This window comes from Chiloscyllium punctatum, chromosome 26 (assembly GCF_047496795.1).
Source record: "Chiloscyllium punctatum isolate Juve2018m chromosome 26, sChiPun1.3, whole genome shotgun sequence".
NCBI classification, from domain to species: Eukaryota; Metazoa; Chordata; class Chondrichthyes; order Orectolobiformes; family Hemiscylliidae; genus Chiloscyllium; species Chiloscyllium punctatum.
Window position 1 is genome coordinate 5,153,233 of NC_092764.1, and position 16,852 is coordinate 5,170,084.

The 16,852-nt window shown below is 58.0% G+C and overlaps 1 protein-coding gene across 2 annotated transcripts in view; it reads left to right on the forward strand.

Moving 5' to 3' along the window:
* Positions 1-5,054: 5,054 nt before the first annotated feature.
* Positions 5,055-16,852, forward strand: part of uba2 (ubiquitin-like modifier activating enzyme 2) — a 46,860-nt gene continuing 35,062 nt past the window's right edge. Inside the window, exons 1-4 of one of the 2 annotated variants that reach the window (XR_011964227.1) lie at positions 5,055-5,231; positions 12,244-12,327; positions 14,665-14,735; positions 16,239-16,303. Coding sequence is in view for 1 of the 2 variants with exons in the window: in XM_072595802.1 (XP_072451903.1) it covers positions 5,094-5,231; positions 12,244-12,327; positions 14,665-14,735; positions 16,239-16,303 (358 nt within the window). In the remaining variant the exon portion in view is untranslated. The remainder of the gene's footprint in view (positions 5,232-12,243; positions 12,328-14,664; positions 14,736-16,238; positions 16,304-16,852) is intronic. The other variant, XM_072595802.1, reaches the window with a different exon arrangement.

Here is a 16,852-nt window from a genome sequence, read left to right on the forward strand (position 1 = left end):
ACCAACACCTTCCACCCCAACCTCAAATTCACCTGGACCATCTCAGACTCCTCCCTCCCCTTCCTAGACCTTTCCATTTCTATCTCGGGTGACCGAATCAATATGGACATTTACTATAAACCAACCGACTCCCACAGCTACCTAGACTACATCTCCTCCCACCCTGCCCCCTATAAAAACGCCATCCCATATTCCCAATTCCTTCGTCTCCGCCGCATCTGCTCCCAGGAGGACCAGTTCCAATACCGTACAACCCAGACGGCCTCCTTCTTCAAAGACCGCAATTTCCCCCCAGACATGATCGACGATGCCCTCCACCGCATCTCCTCCACTTCCCGCTCCTGCGCCCTTGAGCCCCACCCCTCCATTGCCACCAGGACAGAACCTCACTGGTCCTCACCGACCACCCCACCAACCTCCATATACATCGTATCATCCATCGTCATTTCCCCCCCTCCAAACGGACCCCACCACCAGGGATATATTTCCCTCCCCTCCCCTATCAGCGTTCTGAAAAGACCACTCCCTCCGTGACTCCCTCGTCAGGTCCACACCCCCCACCAACCCAACCTCCACTCCCGGCACCTTCCCCTGTAACCGCAAGAAATGCAAAACTTGCGCCCACACCTCCCCTCTTACTTCCCTCCAAGGCCCCAAGGGATCCTTCCATATCTGCCACAAATTCACCTGCACCTTCAGACACATCATTTACTGCATCCGCTGCACCCGATGTGGCCTCCTCTATATTGGGGAGACAGGCCGCCTACTTGCGGAACGTTTCAGAGAACACCTCTGGGACACCCGGACCAACCAACCCAACCGCCCCGTAGCCCAACGTTTCAACTCCCCCTCCCACTCCACCAAGGACATGCAGGTCCTTGGACTCCTCCATCACCAGACCATAGCAACACGACGGTTGGAGGAAGAGCATCTCATCTTCCACCTAGGAATCCTCCAACCACAAGGGATGAACTCAGATTTCTCCAGTTTCCTCATTTCCCTTCCCCCCACCTTGTCTCAGTCAAATCCCTCGAACTCAGCACCACCTTCCTAACCTGCAATCTTCTTCCTGACTTCTCCGCCCCCACCCCCACTCCGGCCTATCACCCTCACCTTGACCTCCTTCCACCTATCGCATTTCCAACGCCCCTCCCCCAAGGCCCTCCTCCCTACCTTTTATCTTAGCCTGCTGGACACACTTTCCTCATTCCTGAAGAAGGGCTCATGCCCGAAATGTCGATTCTCCTGTTCCTTGGATACTGCCTGACCTGCTGTGCTTTTCCAGCAACACATTTTCAGCTCTGATCTCCAGCATCTTCCGTCCTCACTTTCCCCTTACGAGGATGTTGCCTGGTATGGAAGGTGCGAGCTATGAAGAGAGATTGAGTAGGTTAGGTTTATTTTCATTAGAAAAAGGAGATTGAGGGTGGACCTGATTGAGGTTTATAAAATCATGAAGGGTATAGACAGGGTGGATAGAGACAAGCTTTTTCCCAGGTGAAGGTCACGCTTTGAAGATGAGAGGTAGAAAGTTTAAGGGGGATACACGCGGCAAGTACTTCACACAGAGGGTGGTGGGCATTTTGAAACGCGTTGCCAGCAGAGATGGTAGAGGCACACACGGTAGATTCATTTAAGATGCATCTGGACAGATACATGAGTAGGTGGGGGAGTAGTGGGATACATATGCTTAGGAATTGACCGACAGGTTTAGACAGTAGATTTGGATTGCCTCAGGCTTGGAGGGCCAAAGGGCCTGTTCCTGGGCTGTAAAGTTTCTTTGTTCTTTATTGTCATGTGTACCCAAGTACAGGAGTACAGTGAAAAGTGTACAACATTGGCACACACAGCACCATCTTAGGTACAAAGGTACCTAGGTAAAAATCATAGATACAAGTAAACTGTAGAGAAACAAAATTAAAAGTAAAGCTTTATCAAAGTTCTTAGTATAAGTAGAAAAATGAAATACAGTTAAAAGTTCTGGATGTAAGTTTGCTTGCTGAGCTGGAAGGTTTGTTTTCAGACGTTTCGTCACCATACTAGGTAACATCATCAGTGAGCCTCCGGTGAAGCACTTGGTGGCATAGCCTGCTTTCTATTTATGTGGTTAGGTTTCCTTGAGTTGGTGATGACATTTCCTGTTCTTTTTCTCAGGGGTGGTAAATGGGATCCAAGTCATTGTGTTTGTTGATAGAGTTCCAGTTAGAATGCCATCTTCTAGGAATTCTCATGCGTGTCTCTGTTTGGTTTGTCCTAGGATGGATGTGTTGTCCCAGTTGAAGTGGTGTCCTTCCTCATCTGTATGTAAGGATACTAGTGAGAGAGGGTCATGTCATTTTGTGGCTAGTTGATGTTCATGTATCCTGGTGGCTAGTTTTCTGCCTGTTTGTCCAATGTAGTGTTTGTTACAGTCCTTGCAAAGTATTTTGCAAATGATATTAGTTTTACTTGTCTGTGTAGGGTCTTTCAAATTCATTAAGCTGCTGTTTTAGGGTGTTGGTGGGTTTGTGGACTACCATGATGCCATGTGGTATCGGTGGGATGAACGGCCTATTCAAGTGTTGGACTGTTCACTGTTGACTGTCTATGTGTTGAATAATGTAATGGAGCAAGTAGGACGGTGGAGTGAGACAATGTAATCCATATTAACCATGATAGTGCAACTGGCTGTGTCTAACATGGATAAGCAAGAAGCCACCAGTCTGGGAATGAGCTTGTGAATGGAAAGGTCTCAGACGCTACACTAGAGCTTAGCACATACAGATGTCAGTAAAGGTGCAGTGCTGGAAAAAAGGGGCTGCAAAGTAGTCATTAGATGTAAAAAAACAAGCTGCTTCAGAGACAGTGTCAATACTGACACTCAGCCAGGACAGTATGGCCTTTTGCCCAAAATGTCGATTTTCCTGCTCCTCAGATGCTGTGCTTTTCCGTCTAATCTTGACTCTGATCTCCAGCATCTGCAGTCCTCATTTTTGCTCAGTATGTCAATGTGCAGGCAGCAATGTTGACTAAGATCACGCACTATCAAAAATAAAGTCACTTTGCATCCAATTAAGGTTAGTATTTACATTATTAAGGGCGTAAAAGGTCCTGTTCGAGGAGCTGTGGTGAATATCTGCAGTGCATCTTGGAGATAAAGTTAAAAATCACACAAAACCAGGTTATAGTCCAACAGGTTTATTTGGAAACCCACGGAGAGGAGTCACTGAAAAAAACCACACAGTGATATCAATGAGTTTCATCCCACCATCAAACTCAGCATGGACTACTCTCTTACTATTTGTCTCATTCTTGGACACATGCATCTCCATCGAGGATGGACACCTCAGCACCTCACTCTCAGCAAACCCACAGACAACCTCACAATGCTACACTTCTCCAGCTTCCACCCGAAACATATTAAAACAGCCAATCCCTATGGACAATCCCTATGCATACACACGATCTGTTCAGATGTGACGGGCACTTGGAAGTACTCAAGGATGCCCTCACAAGAACGGGGTACAATGCTCAGTTCATCGACTGCCAGTTCCATTGTGCCACAGTGAGGAACTGTAATGACCTCCTCAGGAGAAAGACACGAGCTGCAACCAACAGGGTACCTTTCGTTATCCAGTACTTCCCAGGATGTGAAAAAGTATGCCATGTTCTTCATAGCCTGCAACACATTATCAATGAGGATCAGCACCTTGCCAAGACCTTCCCCACACCTCCACTGCTCGCCTTTAAACAACAATCATTGTTCGTAGCAAACTGCCCAGCTTTCAGGACAATTCTATACAACCCTGTCATGGTAGATGCTGTAAGACATGTCAGAGTGCGGACATGGGCACCAACATTACGCACAGGGGCACCTCCCACCATGTAAGTGGCAGGTACTCATGCCACTCAGCCAACCTTGTCTATCTCATACGCTACAGGCAAGGATGTCCTGGGGCATGGTACATTGATGAGGCCAAACAGAGGCTACGGCAACGGATGAATGGACACTACACAACAATCAACAGACAGGAGTGGTCTCTCCCAGTCAGAGAACACTTCAGTGGTCTGAGACATTCGACCTCGGACCTTCAGGTGACTGTCCTCCAAGGTGGACTTCGGGACAGGCAACAACAAAAAGTGGCCGAGCAGAGGCTGGTAGCTAGGTTCAGTAGCCATGGGGATGGCCTCAACCGGGACCTTGTGTTCATGTCACACTACAGGTGACCCCACTGCACTATACACACACAGAGACAGACACACACAGACACTCCTACAAGACACACTTACGCAGACCCTCTCTCATACGCTAACACATATACTCCCACACATCACCCCCCCCCCCCCACCAACACACCCACATGCACACATACACATATAAGTTTGTGGGGTGAATTTCTATTTGCAGAATTGTATTTTACTTTGCTCAAAACTGCATGAATCCATGTCAGATTCTATAAATCCATCTTTTAGATTAGAATCAGTCTGACCACAGACAGTCTCACACAGAACAGCTCGCATCTTCAATGCATTATCTGGGCTGACATGACACCAATTGTTAAAGTTCACTTGAGAATGTAACTTCTAACAAAAGTTTTTCAATTTACATATTTTCAATGAACTGAAACCAACACGTTCATTCTAAAAGATGAGAAACTTAACAAACAATCCAGTTCTTTTTCAATACAGAATTTCAGTTACATTACACCATAAACTTTTGTTATAAATTCTGTGTCTTACAATCTTATACTCTACAACCATCTGATGGAGCAGAGCTCCAAAAGCTACTGTTTCCAAGTAAACCTGTTGGACTATAAGCTGATGTTGTGTGATTTTTAAATATGTTGGGAGGGCCGGGTCCAGTGACGGTCGGTGGCACTGTGTTGGGAGGACCGCAGCCCAGAGACAGTGGGTCGTGCGATGTTGGGAGGACCACGGCCCGGAGATGGTGGGTGGCGCTGTGTTTGGAGGACCGGGGCCAGTGGGGCCAGTCTCCGTGGGTGATGCAGTGTTGGGAGAGCCCATTTGGTGGCGCTGCCTATGGAGGCCGCTGCCCAGCCATCGGTTTTTCTCAGCGAGCGCTGCCCGGCCCCGGGGCCCTTTGGTTGAACAACATGGCGCTTGTGGGTCCAGTCTCCCGCGCTCTGTCTGAGCGGTTGTCCCGGTGTCGGTTGTTGGTGGTGGGTGCGGGCGGCATCGGCTGTGAGCTCCTCAAAAACCTGGTCCTCACCGGCTTCAGGGATATCGAGGTGGTAAGGAGCGGAACTCCGAGGCTGAGGCATGACCGAGCGACCGGGGAGCGGGAGCCGGGGGCCGGGGGCCGGGGGCCGGGGGCAGGCTTTCGGGCCTGCGCTTTGCTTCGGAAATGAAGCTGGGGCTCGCCCCGCGGGGGGGGGGGGGCTCCACAATCACATCCGCCCGTTCGGCTCGCTCACACACACCTTCCCCCCCCCCCCCACCCCCACACCTCCCCCCCCCACCCCCACACCTCCCCCCCCCCCCACCCCCACCTCCCCCCCCCCCCCACCCCCACACCTCCCCCCCCCCCCACCCCCACACCTCCCCCCCCCACCCCACACCTCCCCCCCCACCCCCACACCTCCCCCCCCACCCCCACACCTCCCCCCCCCACCCCCACACCTCCCCCCCCACCCCACACCTCCCCCCCCACCCCCACACCTCCCCCCCCACCCCACACCTCCCCCCCCACCCCACACCTCCCCCCCCACCCCACACCTCCCCCCCCACCCCCACACCTCCCCCCCCCACCCCCACACCTCCCCCCCCACCCCCACACCTCCCCCCCCACCCCCCCCCACACCTCCCACCCCCACACCTCCCCCCCCCCCACCCCCACACCTCCCCCCCCCCACCCCCACACCTCCCCCCCCCCACCCCCACACCTCCCCCCCCCACCCCCACACCTCCCCCCACCCCCACACCTCCCCCCCCCCACCCCACACCTCCCCCCCCCCACCCCACACCTCCCCCCCCACCCCACACCTCCCCCCCCCCACCCCCACACCTCCCCCCCCACCCCCACACCTCCCCCCCCCACCCCCACACCTCCCCCCCCACCCCCACACCTCCCCCCCCCACCCCCACACCTCCCCCCACACCCCCACACCTCCCCCCCCCCCCACCCCCACATCTCCCCCCCCACCCCCACATCACCCCCCCCACCCCCACATCTTCCCCCCCCACCCCCACACCTCCCCCCCCACCCCCACACCTTCTCCACCCCCACATCTCCCCCCCCCACCCCCACATCTCCCCCCCCCACCCCCACATCTTCCCCCCCACCCCCACACCTCCCCCCCCCACCCCCACACCTTCTCCACCCCCACACCTCCACCCCCCACCCCCACACCTTCTCCACCCCCACACCTCCCCCCCCCACCCCCACACCTTCTCCACCCCCACACCTCCCCCCCCCCACCCCCACACCTTCTCCACCCCCACACCTCCCCCACACCTCCCCCCCCCACCCCCACACCTCCCCCCCCCACCCCCACACCTCCCCCCCCACCCCCACACCTTCTCCACCCCCACACCTCCCCCCCCCCACCCCCACACCTTCTCCACCCCCACACCTCCCCCCCCACCCCCACACCTTCTCCACCCCCACACCTCCCCCCCCACCCCCACCCCCACACCTCCCCCCCCACCCCCACACCTCCCCCCCCCCACCCCCACACCTTCTCCACCCCCACACCTTCTCCACCCCCACACCTCCCCCCCCACCCCCACACCTTCTCCACCCCCACACCTTCTCCACCCCCACACCTCCCCCCCCACCCCCACACCTTCTCCACCCCCACACCTTCTCCACCCCCACACCTTCTCCACCCCCACACCTTCTCCACCCCCACACCTTCTCCACCCCCACACCTCCCCCCCCCACCCCCACACCTTCTCCACCCCCACACCTCCCCCCCCACACCTCCCCCCCAACCCCCACACCTCCCCCCCCAAACCCCCACACCTTCTCCCACCCCCACACCTCCCCCCCCACCCCCACACCTCCCCCCCCCACCCCCACACCTCCCCCCCCCACCCCCACACCTCCCCCCCCCCACCCCCACACCTCCCCCCCCAACCCCCACACCTTCCCCCCCCGCACCCCCACACCTCCCCCCCCAACCCCCACACCTCCCCCCCCCCAACCCCCCACACCTTCCCCCCCCAACCCCCACACCTTCCCCCCCCAACCCCCACACCTTCCCCCCCAACCCCCACACCTTCCCCCCCCCCCAACCCCCACACCTTCCCCGCCTCCCCCCGCCCCCTCGCGCTTTCTCCCCCCTGACCCCTCGCGCCTTCTCCCCCCTGACCCCTCGCGCCTTCCCCCCTGACCCCTCGCACCTTCCCCCCTGACCCCTCGCACCTTCCCCCCCCGACCCCTCGCACCTTCCCACCCCTGACCCCTCGCACCTTCTCTCCCCCCCTGACGCCCCCCATACCGTCCCCCCACCCACACTTTCCTGTCCCCCCCCCACCCCCCCACCTTCCCCCACCCCCCACCTTCCCAGACCCCTCAGGCCTTCTCTCCCGCGACCCCTCACGCCTTCTCCCCCTCCGACCCTTCACGCCTTCTCTTCCCCCCCGACCCCTCACGCCTTCTCCCCCCCGACCCCTCACGCCTTCTCCCCCCCGACCCCTCACGCCTTCTCCCCCCCGACCCCTCACGCCTTCTCCCCCCCCGCCCCCTCACGCCTTCTCCCCCCCCCGACCCCTCACGCCTTCTCCCCCCCCCGACCCCTCACGCCTTCTCCCCCCCTCGACCCCTCACGCCTTCTCCCCCCCTGACCCCTCACGCCGTCCGACCCTGACCCCTCACGCCGTCCGACCCCGACCCCTCACGCCCCCCCCGACCCCTCGCACCTTCCCCCCCCGGGCCCCTCGCTCCTTCCCCCCCCCCCCCCCCCCCCGGGCCCCTCGCTCCTTCCCCCCCCCCCCCCCCCCCCCCGGCCCCTCGCTCCTTCCCCCCCCCTCCCCGGCCCCTCGCTCCTTCCCCCCCCCCCCAGCCCCTCGCTCCTTCCCCACACCGTCTCCCCCCCCCCACACCGTCTCCCTCCCCCCCCCACACCGTCTTCCCTCCCCCCCCCACACCGTCTTCCCTCCCCCCCCACAACGTCTCCCCCCCCCCACACCGTCTTCTCCCCCCCCACATATTCCTCCCCCCCCACCCCCGCCCCCCACTTCCCACCCTCCCTCCCCCCCCACCCCCGCCCCCCACTTCCCACCCTCCCTCCCCCCCCACCCCCGCCCCCCACTTCCCACCCCCCACTTCCCACCCTCCCTCCCCCCCCACCCCCGCCCCCCACTTCCCACCCCCCACTTCCCACCCTCCTCCCCCCCCACCCCCGCCCCCCCACTTCCCACCCTCCACTTCCCACCCTCCCTGCCCCCCCACCCCCGCCCCCCACTTCCCACCCTCCCTCCCCCCCCCCACCCCCGCCCCCCACTTCCCACCCTCCCTCCCCCCCCACCCCCGCCCCCCACTTCCCACCCTCCCTCCCCGCCCCCCACTTCCCACCCTCCCTCCCCCCCCACCCCCGCCCCCCACTTCCCACCCTCCCTCCCACCCCACCCCCGCCCCCCACTTCCCACCCCCCACTTCCCACCCTCCCTCCCCCCCCACCCCCGCCCCCCACTTCCCACCCTCCACTTCCCACCCTCCCTCCCCCCCACCCCCGCCCCCCACTTCCCACCCTCCCTCCCCCCCCCACCCCCGCCCCCCACTTCCCACCCTCCCTCCCCCCCCACCCCCTCCCCCCACTTCCCACCCTCCCTCCCCCCCCCACCCCCGCCCCCCACTTCCCACCCTCCCTCCCCCCCCACCCCCTGCCCCCAAAGTCCCACCCTCCCTCCCCCCCCCCCACCCCCTGCCCCCAAAGTCCCACCCTCCCTCCCCCCCCACCCCCTGCCCCCAAAGTCCCACCCTCCCTCCCCCCCCACCCCCTGCCCCCAAAGTCCCACCCTCCCTCCCCCCCCACCCCCTGCCCCCAAAGTCCCACCCTCCCTCCCCCCCCACCCCCTGCCCCCAAAGTCCCACCCTCCCTCCCCCCCCGCCCCCTGCCCCCAAAGTCCCACCCTCCCCCCCCACCCCCTGCCCCCAAAGTCCCACCCTCCCTCCCCCCCCACCCCCTGCCCCCAAAGTCCCACCCTCCCTCCCCCCCCACCCCCTGCCCCCAAAGTCCCACCCTCCCTCCCCCCCCACCCTCCCTCCCCCCCCCACCCCCTGCCCCCAAAGTCCCACCCTCCCTCCCCCCCCACCCCGCCCCCAACTTCTCACCCTCCCTCCCCCCCACCCCCGCTCCCAACTCCCCACCCCCGCCCCCAACTTCCCACCCTCACTCCCCCCCACCCCCGCCCCCAACTTCCCACCCTCCCTCCCCCCCACCCCCGCCCCCAACTTCCCACCCTCCCTCCCCCCCACCCCCGCCCCCAACTTCCCACCCTCCCTCCCCCCAACCTCCCGCCCCCAACCTCCCGCCCCCCCTCCCCCCAGCCCCGCCCTCAACTTCCCACCCCCAACTTCCCACCCTCCCTCCACACCACCCCCGCCCCCAACTTCCCACCCCCCCTCCCCACCACCCCCGCCCCCAACTTCCCACCCCCCCTCCCCCCCACCCCCGCCCCCAACTTCCCCCCCACCCCCGCCCCCAACTTCCCCCCCACCCCCGCCCCCAACTTCCCCCCCACCCCCGCCCCCAACTTCCCCCCCACCCCCGCCCCCAACTTCCCCCCCACCCCCGCCCCCAACTTCCCCCCCCACCCCCGCCCCCAACTTCCCCCCCACCCCCGCCCCCAACTTCCCCCCCACCCCCGCCCCCAACTTCCCCCCCACCCCCGCCCCCAACTTCCCCCCCACCCCCGCCCCCAACTTCCCCCCCACCCCCGCCCCCAACTTCCCCCCCACCCCCGCCCCCAACTTCCCCCCCACCCCCGCCCCCAACTTCCCCCCCACCCCCGCCCCCAACTTCCCCCCCACCCCCGCCCCCAACTTCCCCCCCACCCCCGCCCCCAACTTCCCCCCCACCCCCGCCCCCAACTTCCCCCCCACCCCCGCCCCCAACTTCCCCCCCACCCCCGCCCCCAACTTCCCCCCCACCCCCGCCCCCAACTTCCCCCCCACCCCCGCCCCCAACTTCCCCCCCACCCCCGCCCCCAACTTCCCCCCCACCCCCGCCCCCAACTTCCCCCCCACCCCCGCCCCCAACTTCCCCCCCACCCCCGCCCCCAACTTCCCCCCCACCCCCGCCCCCAACTTCCCCCCCCACCCCCGCCCCCAACTTCCCCCCCCACCCCCGCCCCCAACTTCCCCCCCCACCCCCGCCCCCAACTTCCCCCCCCACCCCCGCCCCCAACTTCCCCCCCCACCCCCGCCCCCAACTTCCCCCCCCACCCCCGCCCCCAACTTCCCCCCCCACCCCCGCCCCCAACTTCCCCCCCCACCCCCGCCCCCAACTTCCCCCCCCACCCCCGCCCCCAACTTCCCCCCCCACCCCCGCCCCCAACTTCCCCCCCCACCCCCGCCCCCAACTTCCCCCCCACCCCCGCCCCCAACTTCCCCCCCACCCCCACCCCCAACTTCCCACCCTCCCTCCCCCCCACCCCCCCACCCCCAACTTCCCACCCTCCCTCCCCCCCACATCCGCCCCCGACTTCCCACCCTCCCTCCCCCCCACATCCGCCCCCGACTTCCCACCCTCCCTCCCCCCCACATCCGCCCCCGACTTCCCACCCTCCCTCCCCCCCCACCCCCGTCCCCGCCCCCGCCCCCAACTTCCCACCCTCCCTCCCCCCCCACCCCCGCCCCCAACTTCCCTCCCCCCCCACCCCCGCCCCCAAATTCCCACCCTCCCTCCCCACCACCCCCGCCCCCAACTTCCCACCCCCCCTCCCCACCACCCCCGCCCCCAACTTCCCACCCCCCCTCCCCACCACCCCCGCCCCCAACTTCCCACCCCCCCTCCCCACCACCCCCGCCCCCAACTTCCCACCTTCCCTCCCCCCCCACCCCCGCCCACAACTTCCCCCCCCACCCCCGCCCCCAACTTCCCCCCCCACCCCCGCCCCCAACTTCCCCCCCCACCCCCGCCCCCAACTTCCCCCCCCCACCCCCGCCCCCAACTTCCCACCCTCCCTCCCCCCCACCCCCGCCCCCAACTTCCCACCCTCCCTCCCCCCCACCCCCGCCCCCAACTTCCCACCCCCCCTCCCCCCCACCCCCCCTCCCCCCCACCCCCGCCCCCAACTTCCCACCCTCCCTCCCCCCCACCCCCGCCCCCGACTTCCCACCCTCCCACCCCCCCACCCCCGCCCCCGACTTCCCACCCTCCCACCCCCCCACCCCCGCCCCCGACTTCCCACCCTCCCACCCCCCCACCCCCGCCCCCGACTTCCCACCCCCCCACCCCCGCCCCCGACTTCCCACCCTCCCACCCCCCCACCCCCGCCCCCGACTTCCCACCCTCCCACCCCCCCACCCCCGCCCCCGACTTCCCACCCTCCCTCCCCCCCCACCCCCGCCCCCGTCTTCCCACCCTCCCTCCCTCCCCCCCCACCCCCCCTCCCCCCCACCCCCGCCCCCGACTTCCCACCCTCCCTCCCCCCCACCCCCGCCCCCGACTTCCCACCCTCCCTCCCCCCCACCCCCGCCCCCGTCTTCCCACCCTCCCTCCCTCCCCCCCACCCCCGCCCCCGACTTCCCACCCTCCCTCCCCCCCACCCCCGCCCCCGACTTCCCACCCTCCCTCCCCCCCACCCCCGCCCCCGACTTCCCACCCTCCCTCCCCCCCACCCCCGCCCCCGACTTCCCACCCTCCCTCCCCCCCACCCCCGCCCCCGACTTCCCACCCTCCCTCCCTCCCCCCCACCCCCGCCCCCGACTTCCCACCCTCCCTCCCTCCCCCCCACCCCCGCCCCCGACTTCCCTCCCCCCCCACCCCCGCCCTCGACTTCCCACCCTCCCTCCCCCCCACCCCCCCTCCCCCCCACCCCCGCCCTCGACTTCCCACCCTCCCTCCCCCCAACTCCCCGCCCCCAACTCCCCGCTGTAATAATACAATGCAACGTTAATGAGCTGCTTAATTTGAAATTTTAACCAAATAAATAGCTTTGGTTTAGTCATGAATGCCTGTTTTGACATTGAGAGTGTGATTAGAACTGATTCACAATCCTATGGATTTAATCCACTGTCATGCTGTCGCTGGTAAAGATTGTATTTTGTAACAACTCATCTCCACATGTGTCTAGGTGGATTTGGATACCATTGACGTCAGCAACCTCAACCGGCAGTTTCTCTTCCAGAAGAAGCATGTTGGAAAGTCAAAAGCTCAGGTAAGAGTCCAGTAATATCGAGAGATCTAGTTTATCTCTCTACCTGTGTAAAATACTTGATGATCATCTGCATTCGTTGATTTATTATTTTGTCACTTAAAAAAGACAAGGTTTGGAGATACTGGTGTTGGACTGGGGTGGACAAAGTGAAAAATCACAACACCAGGTTATAGTCCAACAGGTTTAATTGGAAGCACACTAGCTTTCAGAGCGCTGCTCCTTCATCAGGTGATTGTGGAATAAAAAAGACAATGATCTTGATCTTTATTTTCTGGGAGGCGACCTTGTAAATAGATTCAAGCTGAGATGAAAATCTCACTGTCTTCTCCTGGCAGCTTCCTCTTGAGTTATTTCCCTTCCTTTGATTGGGAGATTAGGCAGAAGAGATTATCTGAATTCTCTTGGCATAACTGTCCTTCATGCTGTCTCTTTAAGCACCTTCCAGCAAGGAAAAGAACTTGTCTTTAATTGACACTTTTCAGAGCCTCAGTTTTTAAATTCATTCTCCCCAACAATGTACTAATGGGACTTCAAATTAAATTGTTTACTTTAGACTAAAGAAGGTTATGGGACGTTTTAGAAGAGGCTTTCAACGTTACAAAGGATTTGCTAAAATAATTGAGAAGTTTTTTCTCAGGTTCTAAGATGGGTAAACAATGAGCAGAAAGGCAGTCAGCGGTGATATTAGTAAAGACTAGTTCTGTTTGACTAAGGTGATTGAATTCTTGGAAGGGACGAGAAGATCAATGAGGGTGGCACATTTGAATTTACAGAAATGTTAGACAAGTGCCACATCATAGATTAAGAAGGAAAGTACAGATCGTTCTGTTATAATGTGTGTTTTGTCAACACAAATTTGCTGTAAAGTGATTGACGAATTGGGGACACTGTTTCTAAAGCACAAACTTTTATAATGTGTGTTGGCTGTAACACCATGACAGTGCCAACACTTGAAGCACTTTCTAAAGCACCATTTTTCTATAATGCGGAGTTGGTCAAGAATGTAGCCATGTTATAGAAGAACTGACTACAGTAGTAAAAGTAATTGGGTTAATTAGTGGTAAATAACTTAGATGCTACTCATGTGCAAGGCAATGACCATCTCCAACACAGGAGATTCCAGCCAGCACTCCTTGACATTCAGTGGCATTGCTGTCACAGAATACATCACTGTCAACATTCTGAAGGTTGCCATTGACTAGAAATGGAATTGAACCAGTCATATAAATACAGTAGCATCATGAGCAGGTCAGAGTTTGGGAACTCTGCAATGAGTAACTCACCACCTGACTGCTGAAAGGAAAGCATGTCTGCCATCTACAAGGCACAGGCCAGCAATGTGGTGGGGTATTTCCCATTTTCACGGTTAGCGAATATGTGGGCAAGAACATCACCATCTGAAAATTCCAATCCAGTCTCAACTCTGACTTAGAAATGTGTCACTGGGTCAGAATCCTGGAATTCCCTTCCTAAGGGCATTATGGGTCTACCTACAGCAGGGGATCTTCAGTTCAAGAAGGCAGCTAACCACCACCACCACCTCAAGGGGCAGCTTGGGATGGGCAAAACATATTGACCAACTAGTGACCTCCATGTCCTGTGAACAAATAACGACCTCATTGCCCTCTGTGCTGTACTGTTCTATGATTTCATATGGGTGATTCTAGAGATGAGAGATTAGTACTAGTAGGAAAGATTGAACAGATTTAGGACTTTTTTTTGGTACAGTGGAGGAGTGAAAGGAGACTTTATTGTGTTTTAAAATTGACAAGGCGGGGTATATATGGGGAGTGTTTTTACACTTATGGAAAAGTTCAAAATTGTGGACCATAATTATAAGATTACGAATAAGTAGAGAAATAAAGAAGTGTTTTTACTCAGTAATGAGAATATGAAACCTCTGCCGGTTTCAAAAGTTTTGCAATCATAGATTCCTGCAGTGTGGAAACAGGCCCCTTGGCCCAACAAGTCCCCACCGACCCTCCAAAGAGTAACCCACCCAGTCCCATTCCCTTGTTGTATTATTCTACACTTACCCCTGACTAATGCACTTAACCTACACACCCCTGAAGGCTGTGGGCAATTTAGCATGGCCAATTCACCTAACCTGCACATCTTTGGATTGTGGGAGAAAACCGGAGGAAACCCACACAGACACAGGGAGAATGTACAAACTCCACACAGATAGTCACCCGAGGCTGGAATCTAACCTGGGTTCCTGACGCTGAGAAGCAGCAGTACTAACCACTGAGCCACTGTGTTGCAGTGAAAGGAAACTCGATGAGTACATGAGAAGGAAGCAGAAAGATATGCTGAAAGGCTTCATTTGGTTTGCAGGTGGCCAAGGAAAGTGCCTTAAAGTTCTGCCCTGAGGCCAGGATAACAGCTCATCACGACAGCATCATGAAGTGAGTATTATCTTTTGGTTGGGCCTTGTTGTGCATCACAAATTGTCTGCAGAATCATTCTGGTTGAGAAGGACTTCAGTGTTACCTGAGAAATGGTGAACCAGCAGTAAATCTGAAGAGTGTGAATGCCTTTGAGCTCTGGTCACCCAGTGCTCACCTTCTGAGCAGGCAGTAGCTATTCCTGACAATTTACTTTTAAATAAAAATTAGCATTTTTCACAACTTTAAGGGCATGTCAGAGTGTCTTTATTTAATTCTGTTGATTTCAACATATGCTTCACCTGGGGTCATAACATGCTGATAATTGTATTGTTGGTCATTTACTTTAAAAGTCCTTTGCAGTGGATCCTTGATGTGATGATACAATGGTTGACTTGCTCAAGGCCATTTCTAAGGGGGTTTACTGTTCGCTATCTTAATGTGGGGTTGAAATCACATCTGGGGCCAAACCAGAAAAGAATAGCACAGTCCCTTGTAGCAAACTAGGATTTTAATGGCAATCTGACAGATTTGTGATCACCTTGATTTAGTTTATTTATTCCCAAATCCTGAAACTCCTCGTCTAACAGGACTGTAGAGCATCTTCATCCTGTTGACTACAGTGGTTCAAGAAACTAGGAGAAAGTGAGGACTGTAGATGCCGGAGATCAGAGTCGAGAGTGTGGTGCTGGAAAACCACAGCAGGTCAGGCAGTGTCTGAGGAGCAGCAGAATTGGTTTCAGGCTTATGCCTGACCTGCTGTGCTTTTCCAGCATCACACTCTTGTTTCAGGAAACTAATCCACCACCCCTTTGAATGACTTGGGATGGGCAGTAACATTGGTAATGACACTCACAAACCTTAGCATGAGTAAAAGCTGGCTTGAAAAACTGAATGAGACTGATTAAAACTGTAAACCAACAAAGTCTTTTTTGTTTTCTTAACCAAGATTGCAAATGTATACAGTGCACAGATCTGCCAGCAATGCCAGTAATCTTTGTGACCTTCAACAATTCATTCAATTAAACAAAGAAAACAGAGACAATTTTTTTAGAAAGAAAGTCAAAAAGCAGTTCTCAGCTCAAGTTTTAGTTGTGAAAGTAAGATCTGAGTGTAGCCCTGTCAACCCCAGCTTTGTTAGATCAAATAGCTTTATGCAAGTCTTGACTGCTGTAGCATGAAGAGATGTTTTTGCTTTGTTACTTGCCTAACTGAGCAATGAGTTACCACCTTGATGGTTCACTTGGTGCACATACTGCTTCATGTGGAACAGAACCTTTTGGTAGAGGTAGCAGCAGCTCCTGCATGGCGATGCTTGGCAACCTGTGCACAGCCTTTTACTTTTTCCTCCTAGCATGCTGCCTATCTCTGTCCCCATTAAACTTGGAGGATGACCAAGGCAGTGGATATTATTGTGTAGAATTAGAGAATGATATTTTGTAAGAGTTATACAGCTTTGATTTTGTTTTTGTTTGTCTTGTTTGTGGTAAACAATTTGAGTGCTGTCACTTTTGTTTCCCACAGCCCAGGTTACAATGTGGAATTCTTCAGGCAGTTTACACTTGTGATGAATGCTCTGGATAATAGGGGTAAGGATTTCTGAGTTTTAGGGCTCTACTGGTTTTAAGCAAGAGTAATGATAATTGATAAATATAAGAACAAGTAATTGCTGCGTGATATTTTTGCCAGAAAGAGAGGTGTTTGTTTTCTTGGATCCAGCGGTGCACTGTAAAATTACATTCTTTAGCAACAGGCCCAGCCTCCAGAAACTGCTTTACCATTTGTTTACATCACGACAGATCTGTACCTGAAACTCATTAGCTTATTTTTAATTCACATTTCTTAATAACCTTCCCTAATAAAAGTTTATTTATCTCAATTCTTGGGCATTTGTATCAATCTTATTTGCTTTGCACTGCCATCTGTAGGAAATTCTTTCCTGATGTCGTTCATAAAATGCCCGACCTGTAATTTTGAGGTTGTCTCTCAGATCTCTCTCTCTCACTCGCAGGTGTACACATCCACCCACCCACCCCACCTCCCTGATTCCTCCACCATTGTTTCCTTGTATGATCAAACAGCACAAGGCATTTGACACATTGTGCTTGTCCTCTTTGAAAATTACTGAGAAGAGTGAT